At 43.7% G+C, this 24112-nt stretch overlaps 1 protein-coding gene and 1 pseudogene across 1 annotated transcript; both read left to right on the top strand.

The window, feature by feature from the left end:
- Positions 1-72: 72 nt before the first annotated feature.
- LOC120650450 lies at positions 73-22852 on the top strand (annotated as a pseudogene).
- Positions 3249-8588, top strand: LOC120650453. Its single transcript, XM_039927600.1, has 6 exons — positions 3249-6660; positions 6802-6940; positions 7035-7374; positions 7465-7872; positions 7958-8259; positions 8330-8588. The coding sequence occupies exon 1, from the start codon at positions 5045-5047 to the stop codon at positions 6569-6571; it is 1527 nt and encodes a 508-aa protein (XP_039783534.1). The 5' UTR covers positions 3249-5044; the 3' UTR covers positions 6572-6660; positions 6802-6940; positions 7035-7374; positions 7465-7872; positions 7958-8259; positions 8330-8588.
- Positions 22853-24112: the final 1260 nt, after the last annotated feature.

Genomic DNA, 24112 nt, shown 5'->3' with positions numbered 1-24112 from the left:
GAATGGGCCGTAATAACTAGCTTGTTGATGGGCCAGGAATGGGGGCCCAGCCCAATACGGACCAAGGCTTCTCGGCGGAGGCGACTCTGGCTGGACAAGCCAGCCACTGAGCGTCTCAGCCAGCCAATCAGCCATGGCGGGGAGAGGCGGCGGTGGCAAGGGCGCGGCGGGGAGGATGATGTCGCTGCAGGAGTTCGTGTCCTCCATGGCCCCGCTCATCGATCTCGAGAAGGTATTTTCTCTCTCTCCCTTATTTCACGTTTGCTTTTGAATCGGCTGGTAATTGGAATGGATGGTGGGAGCGTCGCAGGCGGCGGAGATATCGGCGGAGTCGGAGACGAGCGCCAAGAGCCTGGAGAGGCGGGGCAGCGTCATCGCCAACCTCAAGTGCACCGACGCCCAGGTTAAAGCTTCAGTTCTGTACCTCTGTTGCTGTTTGCTGCCTGTGCTGTTTGGTGTCATCTAGGATGCTGCAGTTCAGTGCTAATCTTCTAATGGGCTTTGACTTGCTTATGATGCTGGTTGGGCGCTTTTTTCTTTTTTATATTTTTTAAAAATAAAAATTTCAAAAATATATGTCTGTTTTGAAATATTTCAAAAATATCTCCCAGTCGCCCCCCATAGGGCGACAGGCTCTAAGTGTAATTTTTTTTCTTCAAATTTGCAACGATGTCCCTGGAAAAAAGGGGGCCTGTCGCCCCCCATCGGGCGACCGCTGGGCCCGTCCCACGGGCGCGGCAGGGGGGCCTATCGCCCACCCACGGGCGACCGGGGCAACCCCCCTATATAAGCTCCAACCCCCCTTCCCTCCTCATTTGAGCCCGGAAATTCCACCAAAAATCTAGAAAAAAAGAGAGAGGTGAGGAGAAGGGAAGCGGCGTGGGGGTACGGCTACTAGAACTACCCTAGTGCTAGTGACTTGCTGCATCGTTGTGTTTGTTCTGTTTTTTTTAAATTACCTAAGGCATGTTAGGTTAGTCCGGAATCTGTTTACTGTAGTTTGCAACGGGTTCTGCCATGCCACTGCATGTGTGATGTGTGTTTCATTATCGTTGTATTATGATGTAAAATTTGATGGTTCACATTATGTAATGCATTTCTTAGTTCTTATTTCTTATCGTTATATTAATTAAATGTGTGCTTTATAGTATTCTAGTCACATGAAAAGCTCCGAGGGCCATGTCCGTGCCCAGCAGAGGGCTAAGAGGGTCCGACGCCCTAGTGCTTTTTATACACTTCAACGTTGGCCTCTGATCACTCTTGTATTTTACATTACATACAATAGATAGTATGTTTATACTTCGATGCTCCATTACGACTAAGTACGATTCAAACTCGACATTATGTACATGTCCAGTGAATACAAGTTTGGTACGAGACATACATACAAGTATAATATAATATTAACAATACTAAATGCGAATACATCTTAAACCGATGAACATCATATGTTATAGATCATGGCATAAAATCATCTAGGTCGTCATCCCAGTTGACAGATGGTGGTGCTATAGGTGGTGTACTATGGCTCGACGAACCTCTTAGCTTTCCCTTTCTCTCTTTTCTGGATCTACGTTCATGTACAGGGGGAGGAACATCATGTGTTGGAGGCCATGGTTTGTGGGGCATGAAGTCATCCATGTCGTCATCCCAGTTAACACAAGTTTGTGCTGAAGGTGGTGCAACATGACTTGACGAACCTCTTGCCTTTCCCTTTGTCTCCTTTCTGATTCTAGGTTCATGTACAGGGGGAGGAACATCATGTGTTGGAGGCCATGGTTTGGGGGGCATGAAGTCATCCATGTCGTCATCCCAGTTAACACAAGTTGGTGGTTGAGTTGCTGAAGCATGACTCGACGAACCTCCGGGCATCTGTTCTTGCGCAGGCCAAGTACTATCACCCGAAGATCTTATCCGCCTCCTTCGTCTAGTTTGCGGCATAAGTCCACCGAAGATACATACCAATTTACGAAAATTTGGTATCGTTTTGTTAATCAACTTCGTGTCCTCGGGGTAATCCTAGCATATAATTAAAAAACAATGTTACTGTTTCATAAATATGGATTCGAAATGACGGACGGGATTACAACTGAATGAGAGTTACATTAATGTGCATCTCATACACCTCTGTCCGCATCCATATCTTACAAGAACTTTGTAAGAATCCAATGATATTAGGATGATTCGCTAGTTCACATACTCTCATGTATATCTTCCGACGTTCTAGCAGGTGTCCCTTTACATCTTGCGTCGTAATACCTCAAAATAATGTGAAATCTTTAAACTCTACTACTTTGGACAACACCATCTCTATGGTACCATCCGCTAACGGATCCAACTTCTTACTGATAACAAGATGGGTCATGATATCAAGTATTATACTAGATTTTTCTTCGGTTCATGAAAATCCTCCACAATTGGAGGCAGCCATTGCCTTATGCTGCAATATCAATAAGGTACTTTCATAATTCTATTCTAATTCATAATTAATTTAAAAACAAGTATGTAATAGTACTGAAATTGTAATACTAAACGAGTGTTCTAAAGCACCAAATCTAATTCAGCTAATCTGCTAATTAAATTTAATTGTTATACAATATCAATGGATTCATACGGAAGTTACCGGTAGATCACAAGTACGCAATTCGGCAGAGCTTCGCCGTTTTTCTTCTCCTCGCCCCTCTCTTTTTTCCTGAATTTTTTGGCTCAAATGACAAAGGGAATGGCGGCATATGGCGGCCATGGCTTATATAGGAGGAGGGGACCCTGTCGCCCCCCAACGGGCGACAGGCCCCTGTCGCCCCAGGGGTGGGCGACAGGCCCCTGTCGCCCGTTGGGGGGCGACAGGCCCTTTTTTTTCCAGGGACCTCATTGCGAATTTGAAGAAAAAAATACACTTAAGGCCTGTCGCTCTATGGGGGGCGACCGGGGGGTATTTTTGAAATATTTCAAAACGGACATATATTTTTGAAATTTTTATTTTTTGAAAATATAAAAAAGAAAAAAGCGCGCTGGTTGGGGCGTAGTGTAGACGGGACTGATGGGGGCGCTTTTTTCATTTCTATATTTTAAAAAAATTTCAAAAATATATGCCCGTTTGGATAAATTGCAAATATACCCCCTGTCGCCCGTTGCCCGGGCGACCGGGCACCGGTCGCCCCCCCTACGGGCGACAGGGGGCAAACTGCTAAATGGCGCTGGGGCAGGCGGGGCCGGGGGGGGGGGTTGCCGGTCGCCCGCCCCTGGGGCGACGGCGACGGGGCCGGTCGCCCCCCAAAGGGCGACAGGGCATGGCTACCCTATTTAACCCCCCTCCCCTCTCACCCCTCATTATATTCTCAAAAATTCCAGAAAAAATAGAAAAAAAGAAGAGAGAGGTGAGAAAAAGGAAACCGACGAAGCCTTGCAGGAGTGCGCATCTGTGATCTGCAGGTATTAACATTTGACCTTCCACGTAGTTGTGTTGTTTTTTATTGTAATTTATTTTAAGTAGTGTTGTAGTAGTTAATTTCTAGCAGTAGTTTGCGGATATATTATTTACATTGTATGAAATTATTTCTGGAATATCAGAACACGCGTTTATTACAAAATCTTTAATATTAGAGATTACTTTATAAATTAGATTTGTTTTAGATTGTATTAGATTATAATAGGATTATTTCTCTGTTTTGCTATTTCAGTAATTTCAGACATGTGCTTAGAAATTAATTTTGAATTAGAATAATATTAATATGGAGGTAATGAATTAATTTGTAGAAAATTAAGAATTAGAAGTTAGTACAATACAAATTATTTTTAGACATATTTATAAATGAATTAGAATAGAATTATTTTATGGATCGCATATGTAGTATATGTATGCATACGAATCGGTGGATAATTTGCACGTTAGTTATATACGTAGACCGGAATACTTATATGTTGTAGTTGAATTTCGTACGTAGTTTGTATAGATTATTGAATAACATAGTGAAATAAAGAGTATGACTGCATAAGTGTTCGTTGATGCACAGATATGTCGAGCAAGATGCAGTTTCAAGTTTTTTTTGTGACTACAGTGTTTTGTATGGACCAAATGGAGTAGATTTGTCAGCATTTAACTGCACATCTAGCGGTATAGATAAACCTCTAAAGAGGAGTTTCGGATCCATATACAAGTGGCTGCACCGTGGTTTCCGGGTTGATCCGGAAACCCATCTGATGACCATGCACGGTCTTATGAATTGGGTGGTAGATGGTGAGCAATGGGAATTGATGATGATAAACAACACTGCGGAGTGGCAGAAGTACATGCAAGCAGCTCTAGAGCGTGGGTGGCCTCTGGCCATTTTTGTTCAGACTCGAGAGAAGCCACAACCGCAAACCCAATATGGTGAAGATAAAGCCACTACGAGTAGACAAGGAGACCCCAATTATGTTGAGGAAGATGAGTCAGAACAGATAGAGAACCAAAACATCGAACCACAGGGTCTTGCTGACGAGGGAGAGAGGATACAAAGCATCGTGGAGGAGATGGAGACAGAAGACCAAGCCGCAATGGACATGGAAGAAGATGACTAGTCATCTGATGATGAGCAGTACGCATTGCCAAAAGAGTGGAAAGAGCATGGTTTTGGCAATCCTGTGGTAGAGGATGTACGTCATCAGGAATGAGAGTACAGAGGGAATGAGGTAGTGCAGGGTGCTACATATCCACCATTGATGCTGTGAAAGATGCTGTGAAACTCTGGGCAGTATCTCTGAAGAGAGAATTCAGAGTCGTGAAATCTGGACGAAAAGAATACGAGGTGAAGTGTGTGAATGATGGTTGTCCATGGCGTGTGCACGCATTCAAAGGCAAATGGAATTCCAATTGGAAATGTTCTATTGTGACAGAGTATACTTGTTTCATGTCCGAAGTTCGGCCTTCGCATCGCAATGTATCATCTGAGTTTGTTGCAAAGCATATTTATGGGTTGATTATGGACAACCTTAATTATGAGCAAAAAATGATTGTTCGATACATTGAACAAACTTACCAGTACAACATTAGTTATATGAAGGCATGGGGGCCAAACAAAATGTGTTTGAGATGCGGTTTGGCACGTACGAGGCATCCTATGATAACCTACCTCAAATGTTATCCTATGTTGTTGCTAGAAACCCTGGAAGTTTCTATGACACTTACCTCGTGCCAACCGTGAGGAGGGGACAAAGCTTTCTGCTTCGAGCCTTCTTTTGCCTAGGTGCATGTGTGAGAGCTTTTCAGTATTGTCTTCTGGTTTTATGCATTGATGGGACATTTTTGACTGGAAGGTACAAAGGGCAGATACTCACCGCAATCGGGGTAGACTGCAACCACCAAATAGTACCGGTCGCTTTTGTATTTGTTGAGAATGAGAACACAGAAAGTTGGTATTGGTTCCTTGAACGAGTGAAGATTCATATTGTTGCCGCCCGTCCAGATGTGTGCCTTATAAGTGATAGGCACGCAGGTCTGCTACAAGCAATTATGAAATTACAAGTCGGAAATGGAACAACGCCTCCATTATGGCCAGATGTGCAAAACAGGTGGTGCATTAGGCATATGGGTGCAAACTTCTTTGACCACTTCAAGAACAAGGAACTAAAGGACTTGTTCAAGAGGTTGTGCACTCAGAATCAGCAGAGAAAATTTAATGCTTTGTGGCAGATGCTTGATCAGCTAACTGCGGAGCAAATGAAGGCAAGGGCAGCAGGAACCAGCAGTAGCCAGTCTGCAGATGCAAGGGCTTCTTTGGAGAAGCCATTTTCGCACTGGATTCGAGGTGCACCGAAGGAGAAATGGTCATTCCTTTATGATACAAACGGAATGCGGTACGGTATCCAGACAACAAACCACGCAGAGTGTTTCAATATGGTGATGCGATGTTGTTGTGGCTTTCCTCTCGTGGGAATTGTTGAGTTCATCATGTATGGATGCATGAAGTATTTTAGAGAGCGATACATGGCTGCAACCATAAACATGAGCAACCCCCAAATTCAGTTTTGCACAAGAGTGACACAATATATGCAAGACAAGATAGCAAAGGCCAGACAGTACCGCGTCCTATCGACGGGTACAAGGGAGCATAGATTTGCGGTGCTATGCAAGGATAGAACTGGTCGTGGCATCCGTAGAGATAGGGTGGTGCAAGAGAGTTTAATTAGAGCAGATAGCATTGCCCGCTGCACCTGCATGAAGCCAAAGTTATTGCATTTGCCCTGTTCGCACGTCATTGCCGTTTGTGCAGAATCTGGGTTGCAGCCAGGAGTATTTGTGTCACCCTATTTCAGCAAGGAGGCAGTTTCATCCACCTGGGGACATGAAATATACGGGATTGGCATAGTTGGACCCTTTATTACGGTCCGGGAGGTTAAGACTTATGTTCCTGATCCAGCCACTAAGAAAGGCAAAGGCCGTCGTCAGACGCGTCGTATAAGAAATGGTATGGACGAGACCGAGTCAAGCAAGGCACAAAAGCGTTGCAGCCAATGTGGAGCATTGGGTCACAACTACAAAAGGTGTCCTCAGAATGCAATTCACGGTGATACAAACGCTGGTCCTTCTTGAAATCCAACAGATGGAGCACCTCCTACGTTCAGACCATCATTGCCGAGAATTGCTCGTGAAAGGCACTCAGTGTCGTGATTCAAGGCATTGTAAGTTCATTCTGTCGACTCGGTGCTGTTGCTTGGTGGCACAATCCAAAACATATAAGGCGTTATATTGTTGAATGTGTTTCTATACGTATGTTTACCTTTGTACTAATCGTGCAACCCTATTTGAATGTTTTAATGCAGGTATGGGCTCGTTGCTAGACCCTGTTATCGACGCGAGCCACCAGTCTTTCGCCGCAGCAGTTCAGCGCCGAGCCCTTGGAGTGCTACGACCGCGTCCACCAGGAGAGGTCATCTCTATACACCAAGATTGAGTCGCAAGGTATGTATTTAAATTTTATATGTTAGTTCATGTATTTACTATTTTATTTTGTAATATTTGTACTCACTTTTCTTTGTTTGTTCCATTATTTCAGGTTACATGAGTGTGGTCTACTGACTCTGGGCCGTCTTGTGGAGGGTGGGATTGTGAAGCTTGACCGATTCCTCCTGACGGCGCTAGTGGATAGATGGAGGCCGGAGACTCACACGTTCCACCTCCCATGTGGGGAGATGACTCCGACGCTGCAGGACGTGACCTACCTACTGGGTCTCCCTATCGTCGGTGATGCCGTAGGTCCGCGCGTGGTGCCGGCTTCGTGGAAGAATGACCTGGAGGAGCTCTTTGCTCCGGTACAGCGCGTGGCAGCAGCAGGACCGATCAACCCGCACCCGCTAGCCGCAGGTCCTTCGAATACCTGGTTGCTACAGTTTATAGTACGTATTTCGATTCATCTTTACACTATGTTTTTAAAATTCATATGTTTCATTGTGAGTTTAAATCGTACATAATATTTGTGTATGCAGCCTACCCAGTTGGATGCGGATGCGGACGAGTATAGTGTGACCAGATCGCTGGAGGCGTACCTGCTATGGTTGTTTGGTTACATTATATTCAACAACACCCATGGCAACTCCGTCGATAGGATCCTACTTCCGTACGCACGAGAGATTGCAGATGCAGAGGATGACTTACCGCCCTACAGCTAGGGTTCGACGGTATTGGCGGCCACCTATTGTGGACTCTGCGACGGGTGCAGCAAGACCGATGGTGAGGCTATTCTCTCGGGGTGCCCACTCCTGCTTCAGATTTGGTCGTACGAGAGGATAGCGGTTGGTCGCCCTATCGTGAGCCAGGAGCCATACCATGACATCGTGAACGGCGACGACGAGGAGGGTTGGCCCACGATGGGTACCCTCTGGAACTGGCGTCAGGTACGTTCGCGGAAACTCTACTTCTGTCTTGGTTAGTTACTCGATACATGAAGCTCATTATTAATTTCACCTTTTCGATGTGCAGAGATCTTGGGCGCATGCCCAGGTTAGGCGCGCATATCCTGAGTTCGTGTCGGAGCTGGATATGCTGACGCCAGAGGACGTTATCTGGGAGCCATACACCCCAGAGGCGGTGGCGACACGTGCACCTTTAGGCCTGTCTCCACACTGCTCTGCAAATGTGGGCATGTGGCTTACTACAGCCGTCGTTGTTTACGACATCGCGGTTGAGGCGCATTGCCCGCACAGAGTCATGAGACAGTTTGGACAGCGACAGGAGTTTTCGGTGGCCACGGCTTTGGACCGAGTCGATCGGCACAACCACAGGTAATTATGAATGCACTTGTATTATTCAATCGTATCGAATCTAACGATTTTTCGTCTACCACGTTTGTAGGTTGTCGAGTAGTGGCTTGCCGTGCTCAGCCGTTTGGCTCACCACGATGCAGCCGTGGTTGGAGCAATGGGACGATGCAGATGAGAACGTGGTCGAGCCGACAGGACCACACACAGACAACTCTTTCTGGGCTTACCTCACCTGGTACTTGCCTCGGACTCGGGCTCGTTTGGTCTTTCCTGACACGAACCCGCAGCCACACCAGGCGAGTCTTCGGGATGGCTACGCCCAGCACCATGTGGAGGCACTAGCTGGCGCGGTGAGTCTCTTCATAGTGTTTGCGAATGAATTCGAATTCATAATATTATTCAGCACAACCTGGTACATAACACTCTCAATTTTTTCACAAAGTTAAGACGCAACATATGTTGGTTCACATTTACATATTATGCAGGGTTCGTCTCAAACACGTTCGTTCCAGATAGCGGTGGCTTCAACTTAGAATACCTCGACAACTTCAGTTCCCACTCACCCGCGGAGCAAGGTGACCCCGATGTCTTGGTCTCTTCACATCTAGGAGGAGCACCACTTGGTTACTCTCAGCAGCAGACACCGCAGCCTTCTTTGCATCCTCAGCGACAACTGAGGTCTCCGGATCGTCACACCTACTCGCAGGGCCATGTCCATGCCCAACAGAGGGCGAAGAGGGTCCGACACCGTCGGGGTGGCTAGATATGACTTATGTTTGTATCTCGTATGTTTCTTTGTAATGACATAGTGGCCAAACGTTTATGTCTTATGGTAGCAACGATGTTGTCTTCTCGTTGTTATTAACTACTTTTCATGCATACTCCTCTGTTCTCTCGCGCATTTTCCATTACGTACGAATTATAGACATTGAAACCGTAAACAAACATTTATTTATACACAACAAATGCAAACTTCCGTGTTCAGTACAACACATATCATAGATCATGTCATGAAATCATCTACATCGTCATTCGAGTTCTCATAGGGTGGTGCTGCACAAGAGTTTGAAGACTTGGACGAATCTCCGGTTCTCTGATCATATCTTGGAGGCCAAGGTTTGGGGGCATAAAATCATCATCGTCGTCATCCCAGTTAACACAAGGTGGTGCTGAAGGTGGTGCGTTACGACTGGACGAACCTCTGGTTCCCTGATTAGGTCTTGGAGCCCAAGGTTTGGGGGGCATGAAATCATCATCGTCGTCCCAGGTAACACAAGATGGTGCTGCAGGTGGTCCAGTACGACTGAACGAACCTCCGGTTCGCTGATCAGGTCTTGGAGACCATGGTTTGGGTGGCATGAAGTCATCTTGGTCGTCGTCGAGGTTAACAGAAGTTCGTGATGCAGGTGGTGCATTATGACTTGATGAACTTCCGGATCTTTGTTCATGCGGACGTAAAGTTGTATTACCCGACGATCTTTGGCACCTCCTTCGTCTAGTTTGACGCATAGGGCCACCGAAGATTAATACCAATTAATTGGGTATTGATTTGTTAATCAACTCCGTGTCCTCAGGAAAATCCTTGCATATAAATACGGAATAATATTATAGTTTCAAAAAATGAATTAAAAAAATTAAAGATTAGATCTGAATGAAAGTTACCTTAATGTGTATCTCATACACCTCTGGCCGCATCCATATCTTAGCAGTACTTTCTAAGAATCCTATAACATTAGGATGATTCGCAAGTTCACATATACGCATGTATACCTTACGACGTTCTAGCAGGTGTCCCTTTAGATCTTGCGTTGTAATACTATGAAACAGTGTGCAAACTTGAAACCCTAATACTTTGGCCATAACCATCCATATCGTACCATCCGCAAGTGGATCCAACTTCTTTCTAAGCACAAGATATTTCACGATATCAAGTATTATAGTAGATTTCTCTTCGGTCTAGAAAAAATCTCCAAAATTGGAGGCAGCCATGGCGAAATGCTGAAATAACAATAGCTACTATTATTCTAAGATTACGATCCAATATTTCAATATATAAAAATTACTTCTACTCTAATTCATAAGAAAAACACAATGAAAGGTGAGAGGGGATCTTTGAGAATCTTTGAGAATAGAATGAGAGGTGAGAGGGGAGGAGGGGTTTAAATAGGGCAGCCATGCCCTGTCGCCGGTTGGGGGGGGGGGGGGGGGGCGACCGCCCCCCAGCGCCCCCACTCCCCGGCCCCGCCTGCCCCCCGCGCCATTTAGCAGTTTGCCCCCTGTCGCCCGTAGGGGGCGACCGGTGCCCGGTCGCCCGGGCAATGGGCGGCAGGGGGGTATATTTGCAATTTATCCCAACGGGCATATATTTTTGATTTTTTTTAATATAGAAATGAAAAAAGGAAGACGCTCCTGGAGTTCCAGCCCAACAAAGGCGACGTGCTCCCGTCTCACAAGGTCAGGCTGTTCTCCTTCCTCCCTCACCCTCTCTTTTGGGTGCTTGCTGTCATGACACTGGTAGGGTTGGGAATTCAGATTGTTATGTAAATGTAAATGAGCTCTTTACCAATTGCTGTTGTACTAGTAGTTGTTGTGGGACTTGACAGTTGCAAATCCTGTGCTAGTTATCTTGTGTATATTAGTGGTGTTAACTATAGAGCCAAACAATTTTTTTTCTTGTACTGAATACCTTTTGTTTGAGCACACTGAGATCACATTACAACCATTGTTGAAATTGGCACCTTGTTTCTTCTGCGAGCAGACACTGTAATTTCAGTCAATTAAACATAATCATGATTTACTGTGCAGTAATTGTGTTACAGGAAAGGCTCACAATTGCTATGTAAATTCGCAGGATGTTGATTGCATTCATGTTTACTGTCATGATAATGCTTGCTTCTTTTTCTTGCTACTTTAGTTTGGAACGCATGATGTAGTTGCCCTGAAGCCAAATAAGGCAGATGCTGGATCTGCTTCTCTTGGGCAAGGTGTAGTTTATCGGTTAAAGGTACCTTCGTGTCATCTAAGACTGCCTACTTTTGTTTTTTTCTCTGTGTGTCAGAGTAACAATAGAACTTTGTTTTTGAACCAACAGGATTCTTCCATTACTGTTGCTTTCGATGATATTCCTGAAAATGGTTTAAACAGCCCTCTGCGTCTTGAGAAGCTTGCAAATGAGGTACTACCATCTTTTGCATTACTCCATGATTTCTGTTAATCGCAGCCTACACAGCTCAAAATTGCACATCACACGAACAATTACACTTGTAGCCTACCACCAATTTGTTTTAGATGTGTATGATCGTTATTTGATTTTTATATTGGCCTACGGTTTGAATATGACTTCATCCATCATAGATTTCTCCTAGCATAGTTCAGAATTGCTGGTTTGCTGTTGCCATTTGCTAGATATCGAATTGTGATAATCTCTATTCTAGGTCACTTATCGCAGGATGAAGGATGCGCTAATTCAACTTAGCAAGGCTGTCCAAACAGGACCTTGTGCAAACCTTGTTCCTGTTTTATTTGGAGAGAAAGCACCCATGCGCTCCAAGGATGCTATGAAATTCAGTCCATTCAACAAGAATTTGGATGATTCACAGGTCACTATTTGAAACTTTTCCTTTCTTGATCACATTCAGTAAGAGCTTGTTGATGCTGTATCATTGAGTTCATTTCTGTTCTGATCCACATGGTTGGATGAGTTAAACAAAAGTCATATGCAAATCAAAAATATAATTTTTTGCTGGAACAGTAGGATTTACTATATTATTTATAAGTATGTGAGGGACCGAAACTGGCGACTAGAGGGGGGGGGTGAATGGGAGCCGAATAAAATTTCTCCGAAATTTGAAACGTCGGCCTATGTCCCAAAATCACCACAAGCCCTCGAACCTAGATCAGCGAGAATAGCTATGGACAAGCTATCTCGAAGCAGAAGACCCAGGTCGCAGCGCGGAAGCAAAGCGAGTCGAAACGCAGAACTAGACTGCAGAGATCGGTCAGACCGGTTGCACAGACCGGTCAGACCGGTCGCTCCCAGACAGCCCGCCAACAAAGCTCCAAATGTCAAATCTCGAGTAAACGAAGTCCAAATCCAACGAAACTTGGAGGAAAGCTTCGCATTTACCCCATGAACATATTCCCAAAAGATCTTTCCCAAAATATTAACAGATCGTGAGAAATTAAGGGAAGATCAAAGAGAATTGGGGTTTTCTCAAGAACCCAAAAATCTCAATCTGTGAGAACTCGCGATTCCTACAGGTTTGGCACTAGGCTAGATAGATTAGAATCGTCACAACGAGTCCATCAAACCACGAATCGAAGAACTTGACTTCTCCAAACACAAAACACCTCAAAGGAGGAAAAATCAAGTCCAAAAACATAAAGGGAAGGGGAGGACGAAAAGCTCAGCACACACGGGTGAATCTCAACACAATTTCATTCATAATTCACGGAGGAATTCACCTATACAAAGGCTAGAGCCGACCACACTATCATCCACCCTCTAAATCGAAGAGATTAGCTATAATCTAACCTCCCTTTGCGTTGGAGACCTTGGCCCTAACCTAGAGCAGGGGCAGGGAGAAGGAAAAACGAAGAGAAAACAAAAGGCTCAAGAGGCTCAACCAGCCACGGGCTGGTGGGGGTATTTATACCCAGCTGCTGCGGCCAGACCGGTCAGACCGGTCGGGTCAGCAGCACCCTGCTGTACAACCTCGATCGACGGCGGAGCTTCTTTCTTCGACTCGAAGTCTTTGCTGCGATGCCGCCACGTCGACGAAGATCCGGTCCGCGGTTTTGGAGGGTCCGCGAAACCCGGGTAGGTGGCCGGTTTTGAGAAAACCGCCAAAACCTCACGCGCGGGAAGATTCCCGCCTCCACGCCGTGGCCCTAGACGCCGTTCCCGCCTCGGCCTTCTGACGGTCCTAGACGCCGCCCGACGCCCGTCGCCTCCATCAGTCCCGAGACCGACGCCCGTGCCTCCACGACTTGGCGTCTTCAACCGCCGTCTGCCTCCTTGGTTTTGTGGCGCAAACCAAGAAACCCGCCTCCCGTCGCCGCTTGCGCCCTCGATTAAGGAGTGGATGCCACAGCTGCCGCCCGGTCCGAGCTCTGGTCCCGGCTGCCCTTCACCGCCGTCCACCGCACGGTCCATCGGCCACAGCACCTCCACGGCAGCTCCCCGCCGACACTCGACGCCCGTGTACCTGCAATCCAAAGACCAAGTGCACGATCACACCGCACGGTTGACAATTCACTCATCACAGGCAGGATAGAGTACTCACATTCCTCAGTATGGTATACCATATAATTTCCGTAAATTGTTTTGTTCTGTTGTCCCTCGTACACATTAATTATATTACATGAAGTTGAATCATATATTAATTAACACCGTGATTTTCCAACCTACAATGATAGACTTACAGTGTATATAATTATTTTAGTTATGGGAGTCATAATTGCAATTCAACTCACCAGGATGTCTGGCATTAATCACATGCTACAAGCCAGAAAGAATGGGATCTAAAAAAAAAAGCCAGAAAGAATGGTCTTAGTATCTGATGCTTGGCATTTTAGGAGGACCACATCAGAAGATGACACAATTGTAATTGATGTTGCTTTTATCAGTTGTAACACCATATGTAAAGATCTTATGGCTATATTTGAAAGAATTTCAAGCCTGAATTAAAACTAACATACCTAATGCCTTCATCGTTGGTGAACAGAGTGATTCACTGCATGGATGTCTACCATATAACCGGTGAAATACCCAACAGTTTACACTTCGAATTTAGTTTTAGAAGAAAGGAATAACATTTGTTGATAGTTTATCTTAGCTGCAGTTCTTTTAAATGGGAGAATTTCTTAAATTTTAAACTGATAATAGAAGTAGCAACTGAAACCAGCCCAGGAGGCGCCAGCAGCTTGTGGATGTACATCACATTATGTGTTATGCCCTATGGCTACTTCTGCGTTTCACCCTCTTACTTTTCAATATCAGTTAGCTGGCCTTCTTCTTGAATGTCAGCTGTCTAGTCTAGGATCATATCACCCTCTTAAATTTTGATGGCTTACCTTGTCATATTTTTATGTTGTTTCTCTGGCATTGGTAACTTATAGTTGATAGAGCAATTCTTGTTCATAAGTTCCAGTGTGAGTACTGCGCCGAACATAAAACTTGTGACGGGTAGTAAAAGATCGATTTTTCTTTTGACTTTGATATAGAGTTCGATCCTCAACTATTTCTCGCGACATCTTCTTACGAAGTTTTGTTAGGGCATCTATAACAGCCTCTGGTTTAGGCGGGCAACCCGGTAGGTAGATATCCACAGGAATTAACTTATCAACTCCTCGAACAGTACTATAGGAATCTGTACTGAACATTCCGCCTGTAATAGTATAGGCTCCCATAGCAATGACGTATTTCGGTTCAGGCATTTGCTCATATAATCGCACTAAAGACGGAGCCATTTTCATTGTTCTTTTTTGATCTTTGGACATGTATGTTTTTTTCACCTTGCTTTTGAATAAACGTACAAGACACATCATAGTATTTTAACAATAGAGCATAAATTGGATGCTTATCAGCCATGTTATACAAAAATATGTTTGTTTATTCTGTAGAAAGATGCTATCTCGAAGGCGCTTGGATCAAGGGATGTTTTCTTGCTTCATGGGCCTCCTGGAACTGGAAAAACAACAACTATTATTGAGATAATATTGCAGGAGGTCAAGCGTGGATCAAAGATTCTTGCCTGCGCTGCATCTAATATCACTGTGGATAATATTGTTGAGCGACTTGCACGATACAGGTTTGTTGAAGCAAAGTTATGAAAGATATTTTTCACTGAAAATTTTTGATTGATGATTTCTGTTGGGAAAAAATGACAAGCATATACTGTATCCAATTTAGAGAAGATAGAATGTGTAAATAATCTCATTGTCCCATAAGTGACACAGTATATTCCTTTCTCACCAATTTGCTCAATGTGACATGGGGCTGTTGAAATTCTGCAGGACAAAATTAGTGAGGTTGGGGCATCCTGCTCGTTTAGTACCCCAAGTTCTCGACAGCGCTCTTGATGCACAGGTATAACCATGTTTTAAGTGGCTTATCAATTTGCTTCTATGCTGTTGAACTAGAATTTCTAGACACTTGAACTTTGCTATTTACGTCATAAGTCATGATTGACTGTCTTTTAACTGTTGTACTATCGAAATGCATAGTAAAGAGTTACAATCATTTGTTTTTGTTGGAGATTTTGTGAAAATCCAGATTATGAGTGTTGTATTCCCTTTGGTTAGATCACTTTTTGCCTCTGTTATTGCATGCTGATTCTTTCTTTTTGCTTCTTTTTTACAACTACACAAGCCGTTTAAAATTCTTGTAAGAATTTTTGTTTGAAGCTATGTTAATTGTGATACCTTCATGTATTCATATGACTTTTGGGACCAGGTATTGCGAGCTGGTAATAGTAGCTTAGCAGGAGACATTCGCAAGGAAATGAAGGTAAATAACTATTCGCTTCCACATTGTTGCTTTTGTTCAACCCATGACTGCTTCTTAGAATCCATGCTACCAAGCTTAACTTTCAACATCTATATGTTTAATCATCAATGTTCTGATATAAGACAACTACATCACCAGATTTGTTACAATATTTTTGTGAAGTTTTATGAATTTTAGTAATGTAACTACAAAATCAAGGTCAAAGGGTCATTGGAGAGCAGATAAAAATCGTAAATATCAAATAAAAAAGAATGCAGTGAGTACATACTTTGGACACACTACCAACTACGATCAAAGGAACGAACTACTTACAAGGCTCTTATAGTTGTGACTGCAGTTATTTTATCATATTTGCATTTAGGTTTTTTTTATACGTTCTCTCTTTGCTTGCAGGTGCTGAATAGCAAATTGCTGAAAGCTAAAGATCGGAACACTAAAAGGGACATCAGGAAAGAGCTCAAAACCCTTGCCAAAGAGGAAAGAAAACGACAGCAGCTTGCAGTAACTGATGTACTAAAAAATGCAGATGTTGTGCTGACAACTTTGACTGGCGCATCTTCAAAAAAGCTAAATGGCATTACATTTGATTTGGTTGTCATTGATGAAGCTGCTCAGGCACTTGAGGTGGCATGCTGGATAGCCTTGCTGAAAGTAAGTATATGACTGAAGCAAAAATCAAAGTTTATGATAAGCTCTGTAAGGATGCAATTTGAATATACTGAAAAAGCATCACAAATATTACCCACTAGGTAAATCTTTGGACATGTATGAAGTTGTTTGTTAACATAAAATTCACTTGAAGCATCCTGCTACTGGTGATGTGAACTCCCCACTAGGTAGTGTCATTAGCTAAGTGATAGGCTGATAGACTTTCTGTTTGGTTTGAGTCAGCATGTGCAATACTGTAGCTTTGGTAATCTACCCAATGTTTGTTCTCAGTCAATTTGGTTATGATACGAAGCTTCTTAATTTATTTTCTTGGCATTCAGGGGCCAAGGTGCATTCTTGCTGGAGACCATCTTCAACTTCCCCCAACAATTCAAAGTGTTGAGGCTGAAAAGAAGGGGATGGGAAAGACACTCTTTGAACAGCTTACTGAAGCTTATGGAGAGGAGATCACATCCATGCTCACTGTCCAGTATAGAATGCACGAGCACATTATGAATTGGTCATCTAAAGAACTTTATAACAGTAAGGTGTGACATCATGTTATTGTGCTACCAGTTCAGTAACCTGATCCTTTTGTTTTATTCTTTGAATTCTCATTTTTCCTTAATGTTATTATTCCCATATTTCTTCTCAGATCAAAGCACATTGTAGTGTAGCTGGGCATATGCTCTATGATCTCGAAGAAGTCACAAGATCTTCTTCAACATAACCAACTATTATACTCATTGACACTACAGGGTGATTATTACCTGATGCTTCTGACTGTTCATAACACTTGTAATTGTACTTGTCAAACTGTTCATGCATAGAGATTTCACGATTCTTCTGTTTCATGTTTTCTCTGTGCGCCTTGCAAATAGTATTGCTATGTAAAATTTACAAGAGATTAAGATTACTATTTTCTCTGCAGAAAGATATTTCATATTTGAGGAGAAAATACTCAGAAGTTTATCTTTTCAAATGTGGAACAATCATTTGGTTGATTGAAAAAGAAGACTGTTTTTTCTAAGGCTATATGCTTTTCAAATAATGCTTCTCGCATTTTTCATATATTCTTAGGTGCGATATGGAAGAAGTAAAAGATGAAGAGGAGAGCACTATGAATGAGGGTGAGGCAGCAGTATCCATTGCTCATGCCAAGTTGCTTGTTGAGAGTGGTGTTCGTGCATCTGATGTTGGAATAATTACACCTTATGCTGCTCAGGTTTTTGGTCCCTTACCCCCTTGGATACCATAAGTATGATCAAAATAATACTATAGCAGTTTACCAGTCATGCAGTAGCTTAATCTTCTGTTGAATCACTCTTCGATCTGATCCTCATGACATTTGTTGCTTTATTTTCATGTATTATGTATAATATAGGATGCCTATCTACAGTATTTCTTTTGTTCTGCTTTATACCATCCTTGGTGGTTGGCAGACTACACATGGCCAATTGTAGTCCGTTTACATTGTGAACATTGTTTCTTGCAACCTTCAGCTTGTAATTCATCTATATGTTATGAATTTATGGTTGGCTTCTTGAGGACTTCACCTAGTTCTGAAGAACTGAATCATTAAATATTTTAATGTCATAGGTAACCTGCCTGAAGATGATGAGAAACAAAGATGCTAAACTGAAAGATTTAGAGATATCGACAGTTGATGGGTTCCAAGGCCGGGAGAAAGAAGCCATCATCATTTCAATGGTCCGGTCTAACTCAAAGAAAGAGGTAAGCTCCCTTCCAAGATCCTGTGAGATGAAAGTGAAAGGTTTCCTATTTTCGCCTTCACCTCTAATGCTGCTCTACATGTTATGTTACATTGTAAAACTCAACACTGCAGATGCTCCTGAATCATTAAATTGCCAAATAAAATAAGTAAGCATCACTAGCATCACTAGCATTATGTCCAAATATTTTGTTCATGTCACTGTAGTTTGCAGTTCTTGTCACAGCCGAAACAAGATGTTCCTACCTATTTTATATTATATATAAGGTGGGGATTCCTGTCGCGCTCGTGCCATCTGATCCAAACAACAATACTTGTCTTTGGTACAGCTTTTCTACATCCACTGCTTAGTAAACCTTATGCATTTGGTTCTTTCAGGTGGGGTTTGTTGACGACCAAAATTGGCACTGGTCGAACAGACCGGTCTGACCGGTGCTTGAGAGCGGTCTGACCGGTCTGGACCATGTAGCCGGTCTGGCAACACCAACCGGTCGGACCGGTGGGTCGGACCGGTCAGACCGGTCTACCTGGAATCCGAGTACAACTAGAATTTTTTTAAGATTTAGATCTGTAATAGGATTTCTTGCTGGATAAGTCCACCCCACCCTATAAATATAAAGGGTCACGACCGATTAGGGTATCCAATCGATCAAATCAATACAACTTTTATCTTTTTACTTTTCTCTTGCCCTAGCTTTTCCAATCTACTATTTGCTGTTCCTCCATCGTCTCTACGTCGATTGAGGGCGTTCTAGGTGGTCTGCCGACCCTAGAACAACCCTACGTGCGCCTGCCCCGACGGGTCTTCCCGGGCTAACGTTCGTAGGCTTCGTCACCGATCTACTCGGCGACAACCGGTCTGACCGGTATACCCGACCGGTCTGACCGGTCTAAGCATCGGCGCTGCATTGTGCCGTCGCTCGCTGCGCGTTCAAGCGTTTTCGTGTGTTGGCCCTAGTTCTGCGCCAACATATTTTGGCGACTCCGCTGGGGAAAAGAAAAAATAAATCGGTTGCCATGACCGGTATTCCTAAACCTGGTGAGGTTGATTCTGCCAATATCCGGAGGCCGAATGTTCAACAACTTCCGGCCGAGCATCAGAAGATTCTTGATGACATCCAGAAGAAGATCAGAGAAGAGAAGGAGAAGAAGATCCAGAAGCTGGAAGAAGAAGCCATGAACCAGTACATCTCGCACTTCTCCATCGATCGACAAGGGAAGGTCACTACGGATGCCGCCTTCGATGCTTCACAATTTGAGGTAAATTTCGATGAGAACAAGCAGCCTATCCTTAATTCTGAAATAGCTAATGATATAGATGATGCTGTTTCTTCTCATGTGAATAATAAGTTGGAATTTATTGGTCAAAATATGCATGATATGTTTGATGACCGTTTTAGCCGAATTGAAATACATCTTGGTATGAAGTCTGTCGGTAATAATGCATCTACATCTAATACCGATAAGACAATTCGTGGTTCGTCAATTCCAACTAATAATGCTATTGTGACTAATTCGGCTAATCAGCAAAGCCGAATTAATTATGATGCATCACCTCATGCCAATGTGCCATATGGGGCAGCAAGTTCGTTGCGACATTCCACACCGCCGAACTTTGCTCAACCTAGTAGTACACCGATCACAAATCGGCTTAACGCCGATGATGTTGGATCAGGTAGTATCAAAGAGGAGGTGATTAAGATATTTCGGCAAACTTTTGGTATAGAGCCTAAAGCCAAATGTCGATCTTATCAAAGGCCATACCCTGAGAATTACGATTATGTTGCATATCCTCAAGGGTTTAAAATTCCTGAATTTGTTAAATTCACTGGTGATGATAGTAGAACTACATTGGAGCATATAGGTCAATTTATTATACAATGTGGTGAAGCTAGCACTAATGATATTTACAAATTGAGGTTATTTCCTTTGTCTCTATCGGGTGCTGCATTTACATGGTTTATTTCATTGCCACCCAATTCAGTTTTCACTTTTGCTGATTTAGAGCAAAAATTTCATGATTATTTCTTTAGTGGTGAAACTGAATTGAAATTGTCACATCTCACATCGGTTAAGCAAAAGATACATGAAGGTGTTTCTGAGTATATTAGAAGATTTAGAGATACTAGAAACCGATGTTATAGTTTGACAATTTCTGATAGAGATTTAGCTGATCTAGCTTTTGCTGGTTTACTTGATTTTCATAAAGCAAAGCTAGAGGGACAAGAATTTCTAGATGTTAGTCAAGTCTTACAAAAGGCTCTGGCTAATGAAAGCCGAGCTAAAGAAGCTAGAGATTCTCAAAAGTCCAATGAAAAACCTAATCGTCATGTTTATGTGCTCAGGTGTGATTCCAATTGTTCGGACGATGAAGGTAAAGATGTTTATACTGCTGAATTTGTTTGGTCCTCTAATGATAAACATTGCGTTTGCGATTCTCTTAAGCCGATTCATAAAGATCGGCAAGAAAGATTTACTTTTGATGTATCCAAATGTGAGAGAATATTTGATGAATTATATAAGAATGGATACATCAAGATGTCGCATGTCATACCACCGCTCGAAGAATTAAAGCGGCGAGCTTATTGCAAATTTCATAATACTTTCTCTCATGCGACTAATGATTGCAATGTGCTTCGAAGGCAAATTCAATCGGCTGTTAATGAAGGCCGAATAATTGTTCCACAAATGCAGGTGGATCAGAATCCTTTCCCTGCGCATACACATGTGATTGAATTGAGTAATCCTAAAGTGTTAATTCGGCCAAATCAAGCCGAATCAACAAAAGGAAAAAATATAATCATTGGTGAAGAAAGGTCCGAGCCTTCGAAATCTCATCAGGAAGCTCCAGCAAAGAAAGTCCCTGAAGATTCATTGAAGAATTCAACACTCGGGGGGGGGGGGGCAAGAACAGAAGAAGGGCGCCAGGTCTGCTCAGACCGGTCTGACCTGTCTGGAGACCGGTCTGACCGGTCGATCTGGAATTTCTGGAAAGAATTCCAGAGACAAGAAAGAAAAAGAAAGGCCGAGTTTTAAAGAACTCTTGGCCAAATATGAGAAGAAATGAGTCATCCAGAGGCAGAGGGAACGGCCGGACAAAGTTAAAGATACAAATCCATCATCGGAGCATCGTGAGCAATCGGCTTCTCATGTTCAACAAGGTAATAATGCTTTTGCGCCATATTCATTTGGTGGGCCGATTGCTCTATGTTCCTGGTTGTATCCTTACTATTACACACATATGGATTATAGTAGAATGTATATGCATCCATATTTTATTCAATATTCTTCTATATATCCAAGTTATGGTGCCTCTCAAAGACCGATTGTTGCTAGCAATAATCTGGTCAAAAGCAAACCTGATTGCAGCGAGGAGGGTGAGAAAGACATAAAGCAAAGACAACAAGTATTTACAGCCGAAGTGGTGCCCTTCAGGCTTGTCTCACACCCAAAAGAGAAGGCTACAGCGGATGCGCAAGAAGGAGTCTATGGAACAGCAATCGGAGGTTGTACCAGCAAGGTCGGCGACCATGAAGCAGGTATGGAGGCCTAAGCAAGTTGTTTCGTCATCAACTTAAAAAAGAAGCAAGATATGGCCGATAGAATTTATCGCCCTTAGAACAAAATATGGCCGATGCATATTTATCATCGTCCTTAGACAATTTTGGTCCAGATGCTTGTTTTTTGGCATGCTAGCATTACCAAAAAACAGGGGGGCATATGTTGACGACCAAAATTGGCACTGGTCGAACAGACCGGTCTGACCGGTGCTTGAGAGCGGTCTGACCGGTCTGGACCATGTAGCCGGTCTGGCAACACCGACCGGTCTGACCGGTGGGTCGGACCGGTCAGACCGGTCTACCTGGAATCCGAGTACAACTAGAACTCTTTGTAGATTTAGATCTGTAATAGGATTTCTTGCGGGATAAGTCCACCCCACCCTATAAATATAAAGGGTCACGGCCGATTAGGGTATCCAATCGATCAAATCAATACAACTTTTATCTTTTTACTTTTCTCTTGCCCTAGCTTTTCCAATCTACTATTTGCTGTTCCTCCATCGTCTCTACGTCGATTGAGGGCGTTTTAGGTGGCCTGCCGACCCTAGAACAACCCTACGTGCGCCTGCCCCGACGGGTCTTCCCGGGCTAACGTTCGTAGGCTTCGTCACCGATCTGCTCGGCGACAACCGGTCTGACCGGTATACCCGACCGGTCTGACCGGTCTAAGCATCGGCGCTGCATTGTGCCGTCGCTCGCTGCGCGTTCAAGCGTTTTCGTGTGTTGGCCCTAGTTCTGCGCCAACAGGGTTCTTGAGTGATCACAGGCGGATGAATGTCGCGGTGACACGAGCTAGGAGGCAGTGCTGCCTGGTGTGCGATGTGGAGGCCGTGAGCAGCGACAAGTTCCTGAAACGTTTGGTTGAATACTTTGAGGAGAATGGGGAGTACTTGAGCGCTTCAGAATACCAGAGCAGCTGACTGGCATGACAGACACGGTACCATGCTCCTTCGCAAATTCAAGCGGTGGCTCCTCCAAACTGATGCTCCTACTCTATTTGTTCTTGAACAGGAAGCAGGGGTGATCCATTTAGTGTAGGCGTGTAGCATTCCCCATATCCGTATCCACGGACGGAGTAGATAGGAGTTTGATGTGAAGTCCATTGTAATGCTACGATTCCTAACTATCCTTGCATTTTTTGTTAAGAATACATGATTACCTATAGTACTCTCTCTGTCCCAAATTATTAGGCGTTTTGGCGTTTTTAATACATTGATTTTACTATGCTTAATAAAAATTATGCATCTAGAAAACTAAAACAACTAATAATTTGGAAGGGAGCGAGTATATTCTTATGCTGTTCGTTTTGCCATTGCTGATGTCATTGGAATGAACTGTTGGAAAGCACAATATTCCGCAGTGTAGAATGTGCTGTGGAATTGGTCCGTTTCGATCGCACTAGGATTCTAACGCGTATATTTTTTTTAAAAAAATCTCACACGCATGAAGTACTAAATAAGCGCCAAATGCTTTATTAGATTCTTCAGAGTTCCTAACGTAGGAATTCTAAGAGTTGGTTTTACAAACTGTCTTTATTTAATATCTGTAATTAGCGGTTAAAGTGACTAGCATGAACTTCCCTATCCTGAACCAAACATCCCGGTGACGCTATTCCTGCTCTGGTCTCTGGTTGCGGAGAAGATCCGCCAGAATATGCTGCTGCAAGGTGTTAAAAATAGTCAAGGCGGTCACCCTCAAAAAAAAAATAGTCAAGGCGGTCCCCGCGGCAGGGAAAAAATCGAGAAGAGACACGTGGTGTTCAAGCCATCTCAGATTGTGTGTTTGGTTGGTGAGTTGGGACAGGAGTACAAGACAGCATGTATAGCCCGTGATTGATTTGGAGTCACGTGACGATAAAATCTGATGCTAATGCAAGATGCATGCATCATCCAAGTGTAACACGGCAGTGTTAATTTTGTGCTTAATTTATTAATCATGATCTTATTTTGGTCATTAGCATTAATTAAGCATGCATAGTAAACATCAACCTTAGCTAAGTTCAACCCCATTTTTCTCCCTAATCCAGGCCTCAAATCAAGTTTCGCCCAATATCAAAGTTGTAGATCTTTCTTTCCTCTACAACTTCTATTTTAGCCAAATTTCAAATTCCTATATGAAATTTTGAGTTTTGAGCGGTCAAAATCAAACTAATTTCATTTGCAACTCCGCAGTGCTCCTCCCGTACACGCGCCCATGCCGCGACCGGCACAGTCCGGCGACGACCACCACGCGTCGGCCGTCGGTGAACCTCGGCTGCCACGCGAGTGCGTTCTTTTCCTTTCCAGAGTTATATCCTTTTCTCTCCGTCCCCTTCGTCCTGCTCGAGCTCGAGCTGGGCTAAGCCGCTACCGTGCCGCCGCCGGCGTCCGCGCCATCCACCCACCGCCGCCCCACCTCGACTCCGCACGCCACGACCTCCCTTGC

The sequence above is a fragment of the Panicum virgatum genome, chromosome 9K, assembly GCF_016808335.1.
Source record: "Panicum virgatum strain AP13 chromosome 9K, P.virgatum_v5, whole genome shotgun sequence".
In the NCBI taxonomy this organism is placed as follows: Eukaryota; Viridiplantae; Streptophyta; class Magnoliopsida; order Poales; family Poaceae; genus Panicum; species Panicum virgatum.
Note: the sequence above shows the minus strand (reverse complement) of the source record. Positions and strands in the feature narration are given on the sequence as shown.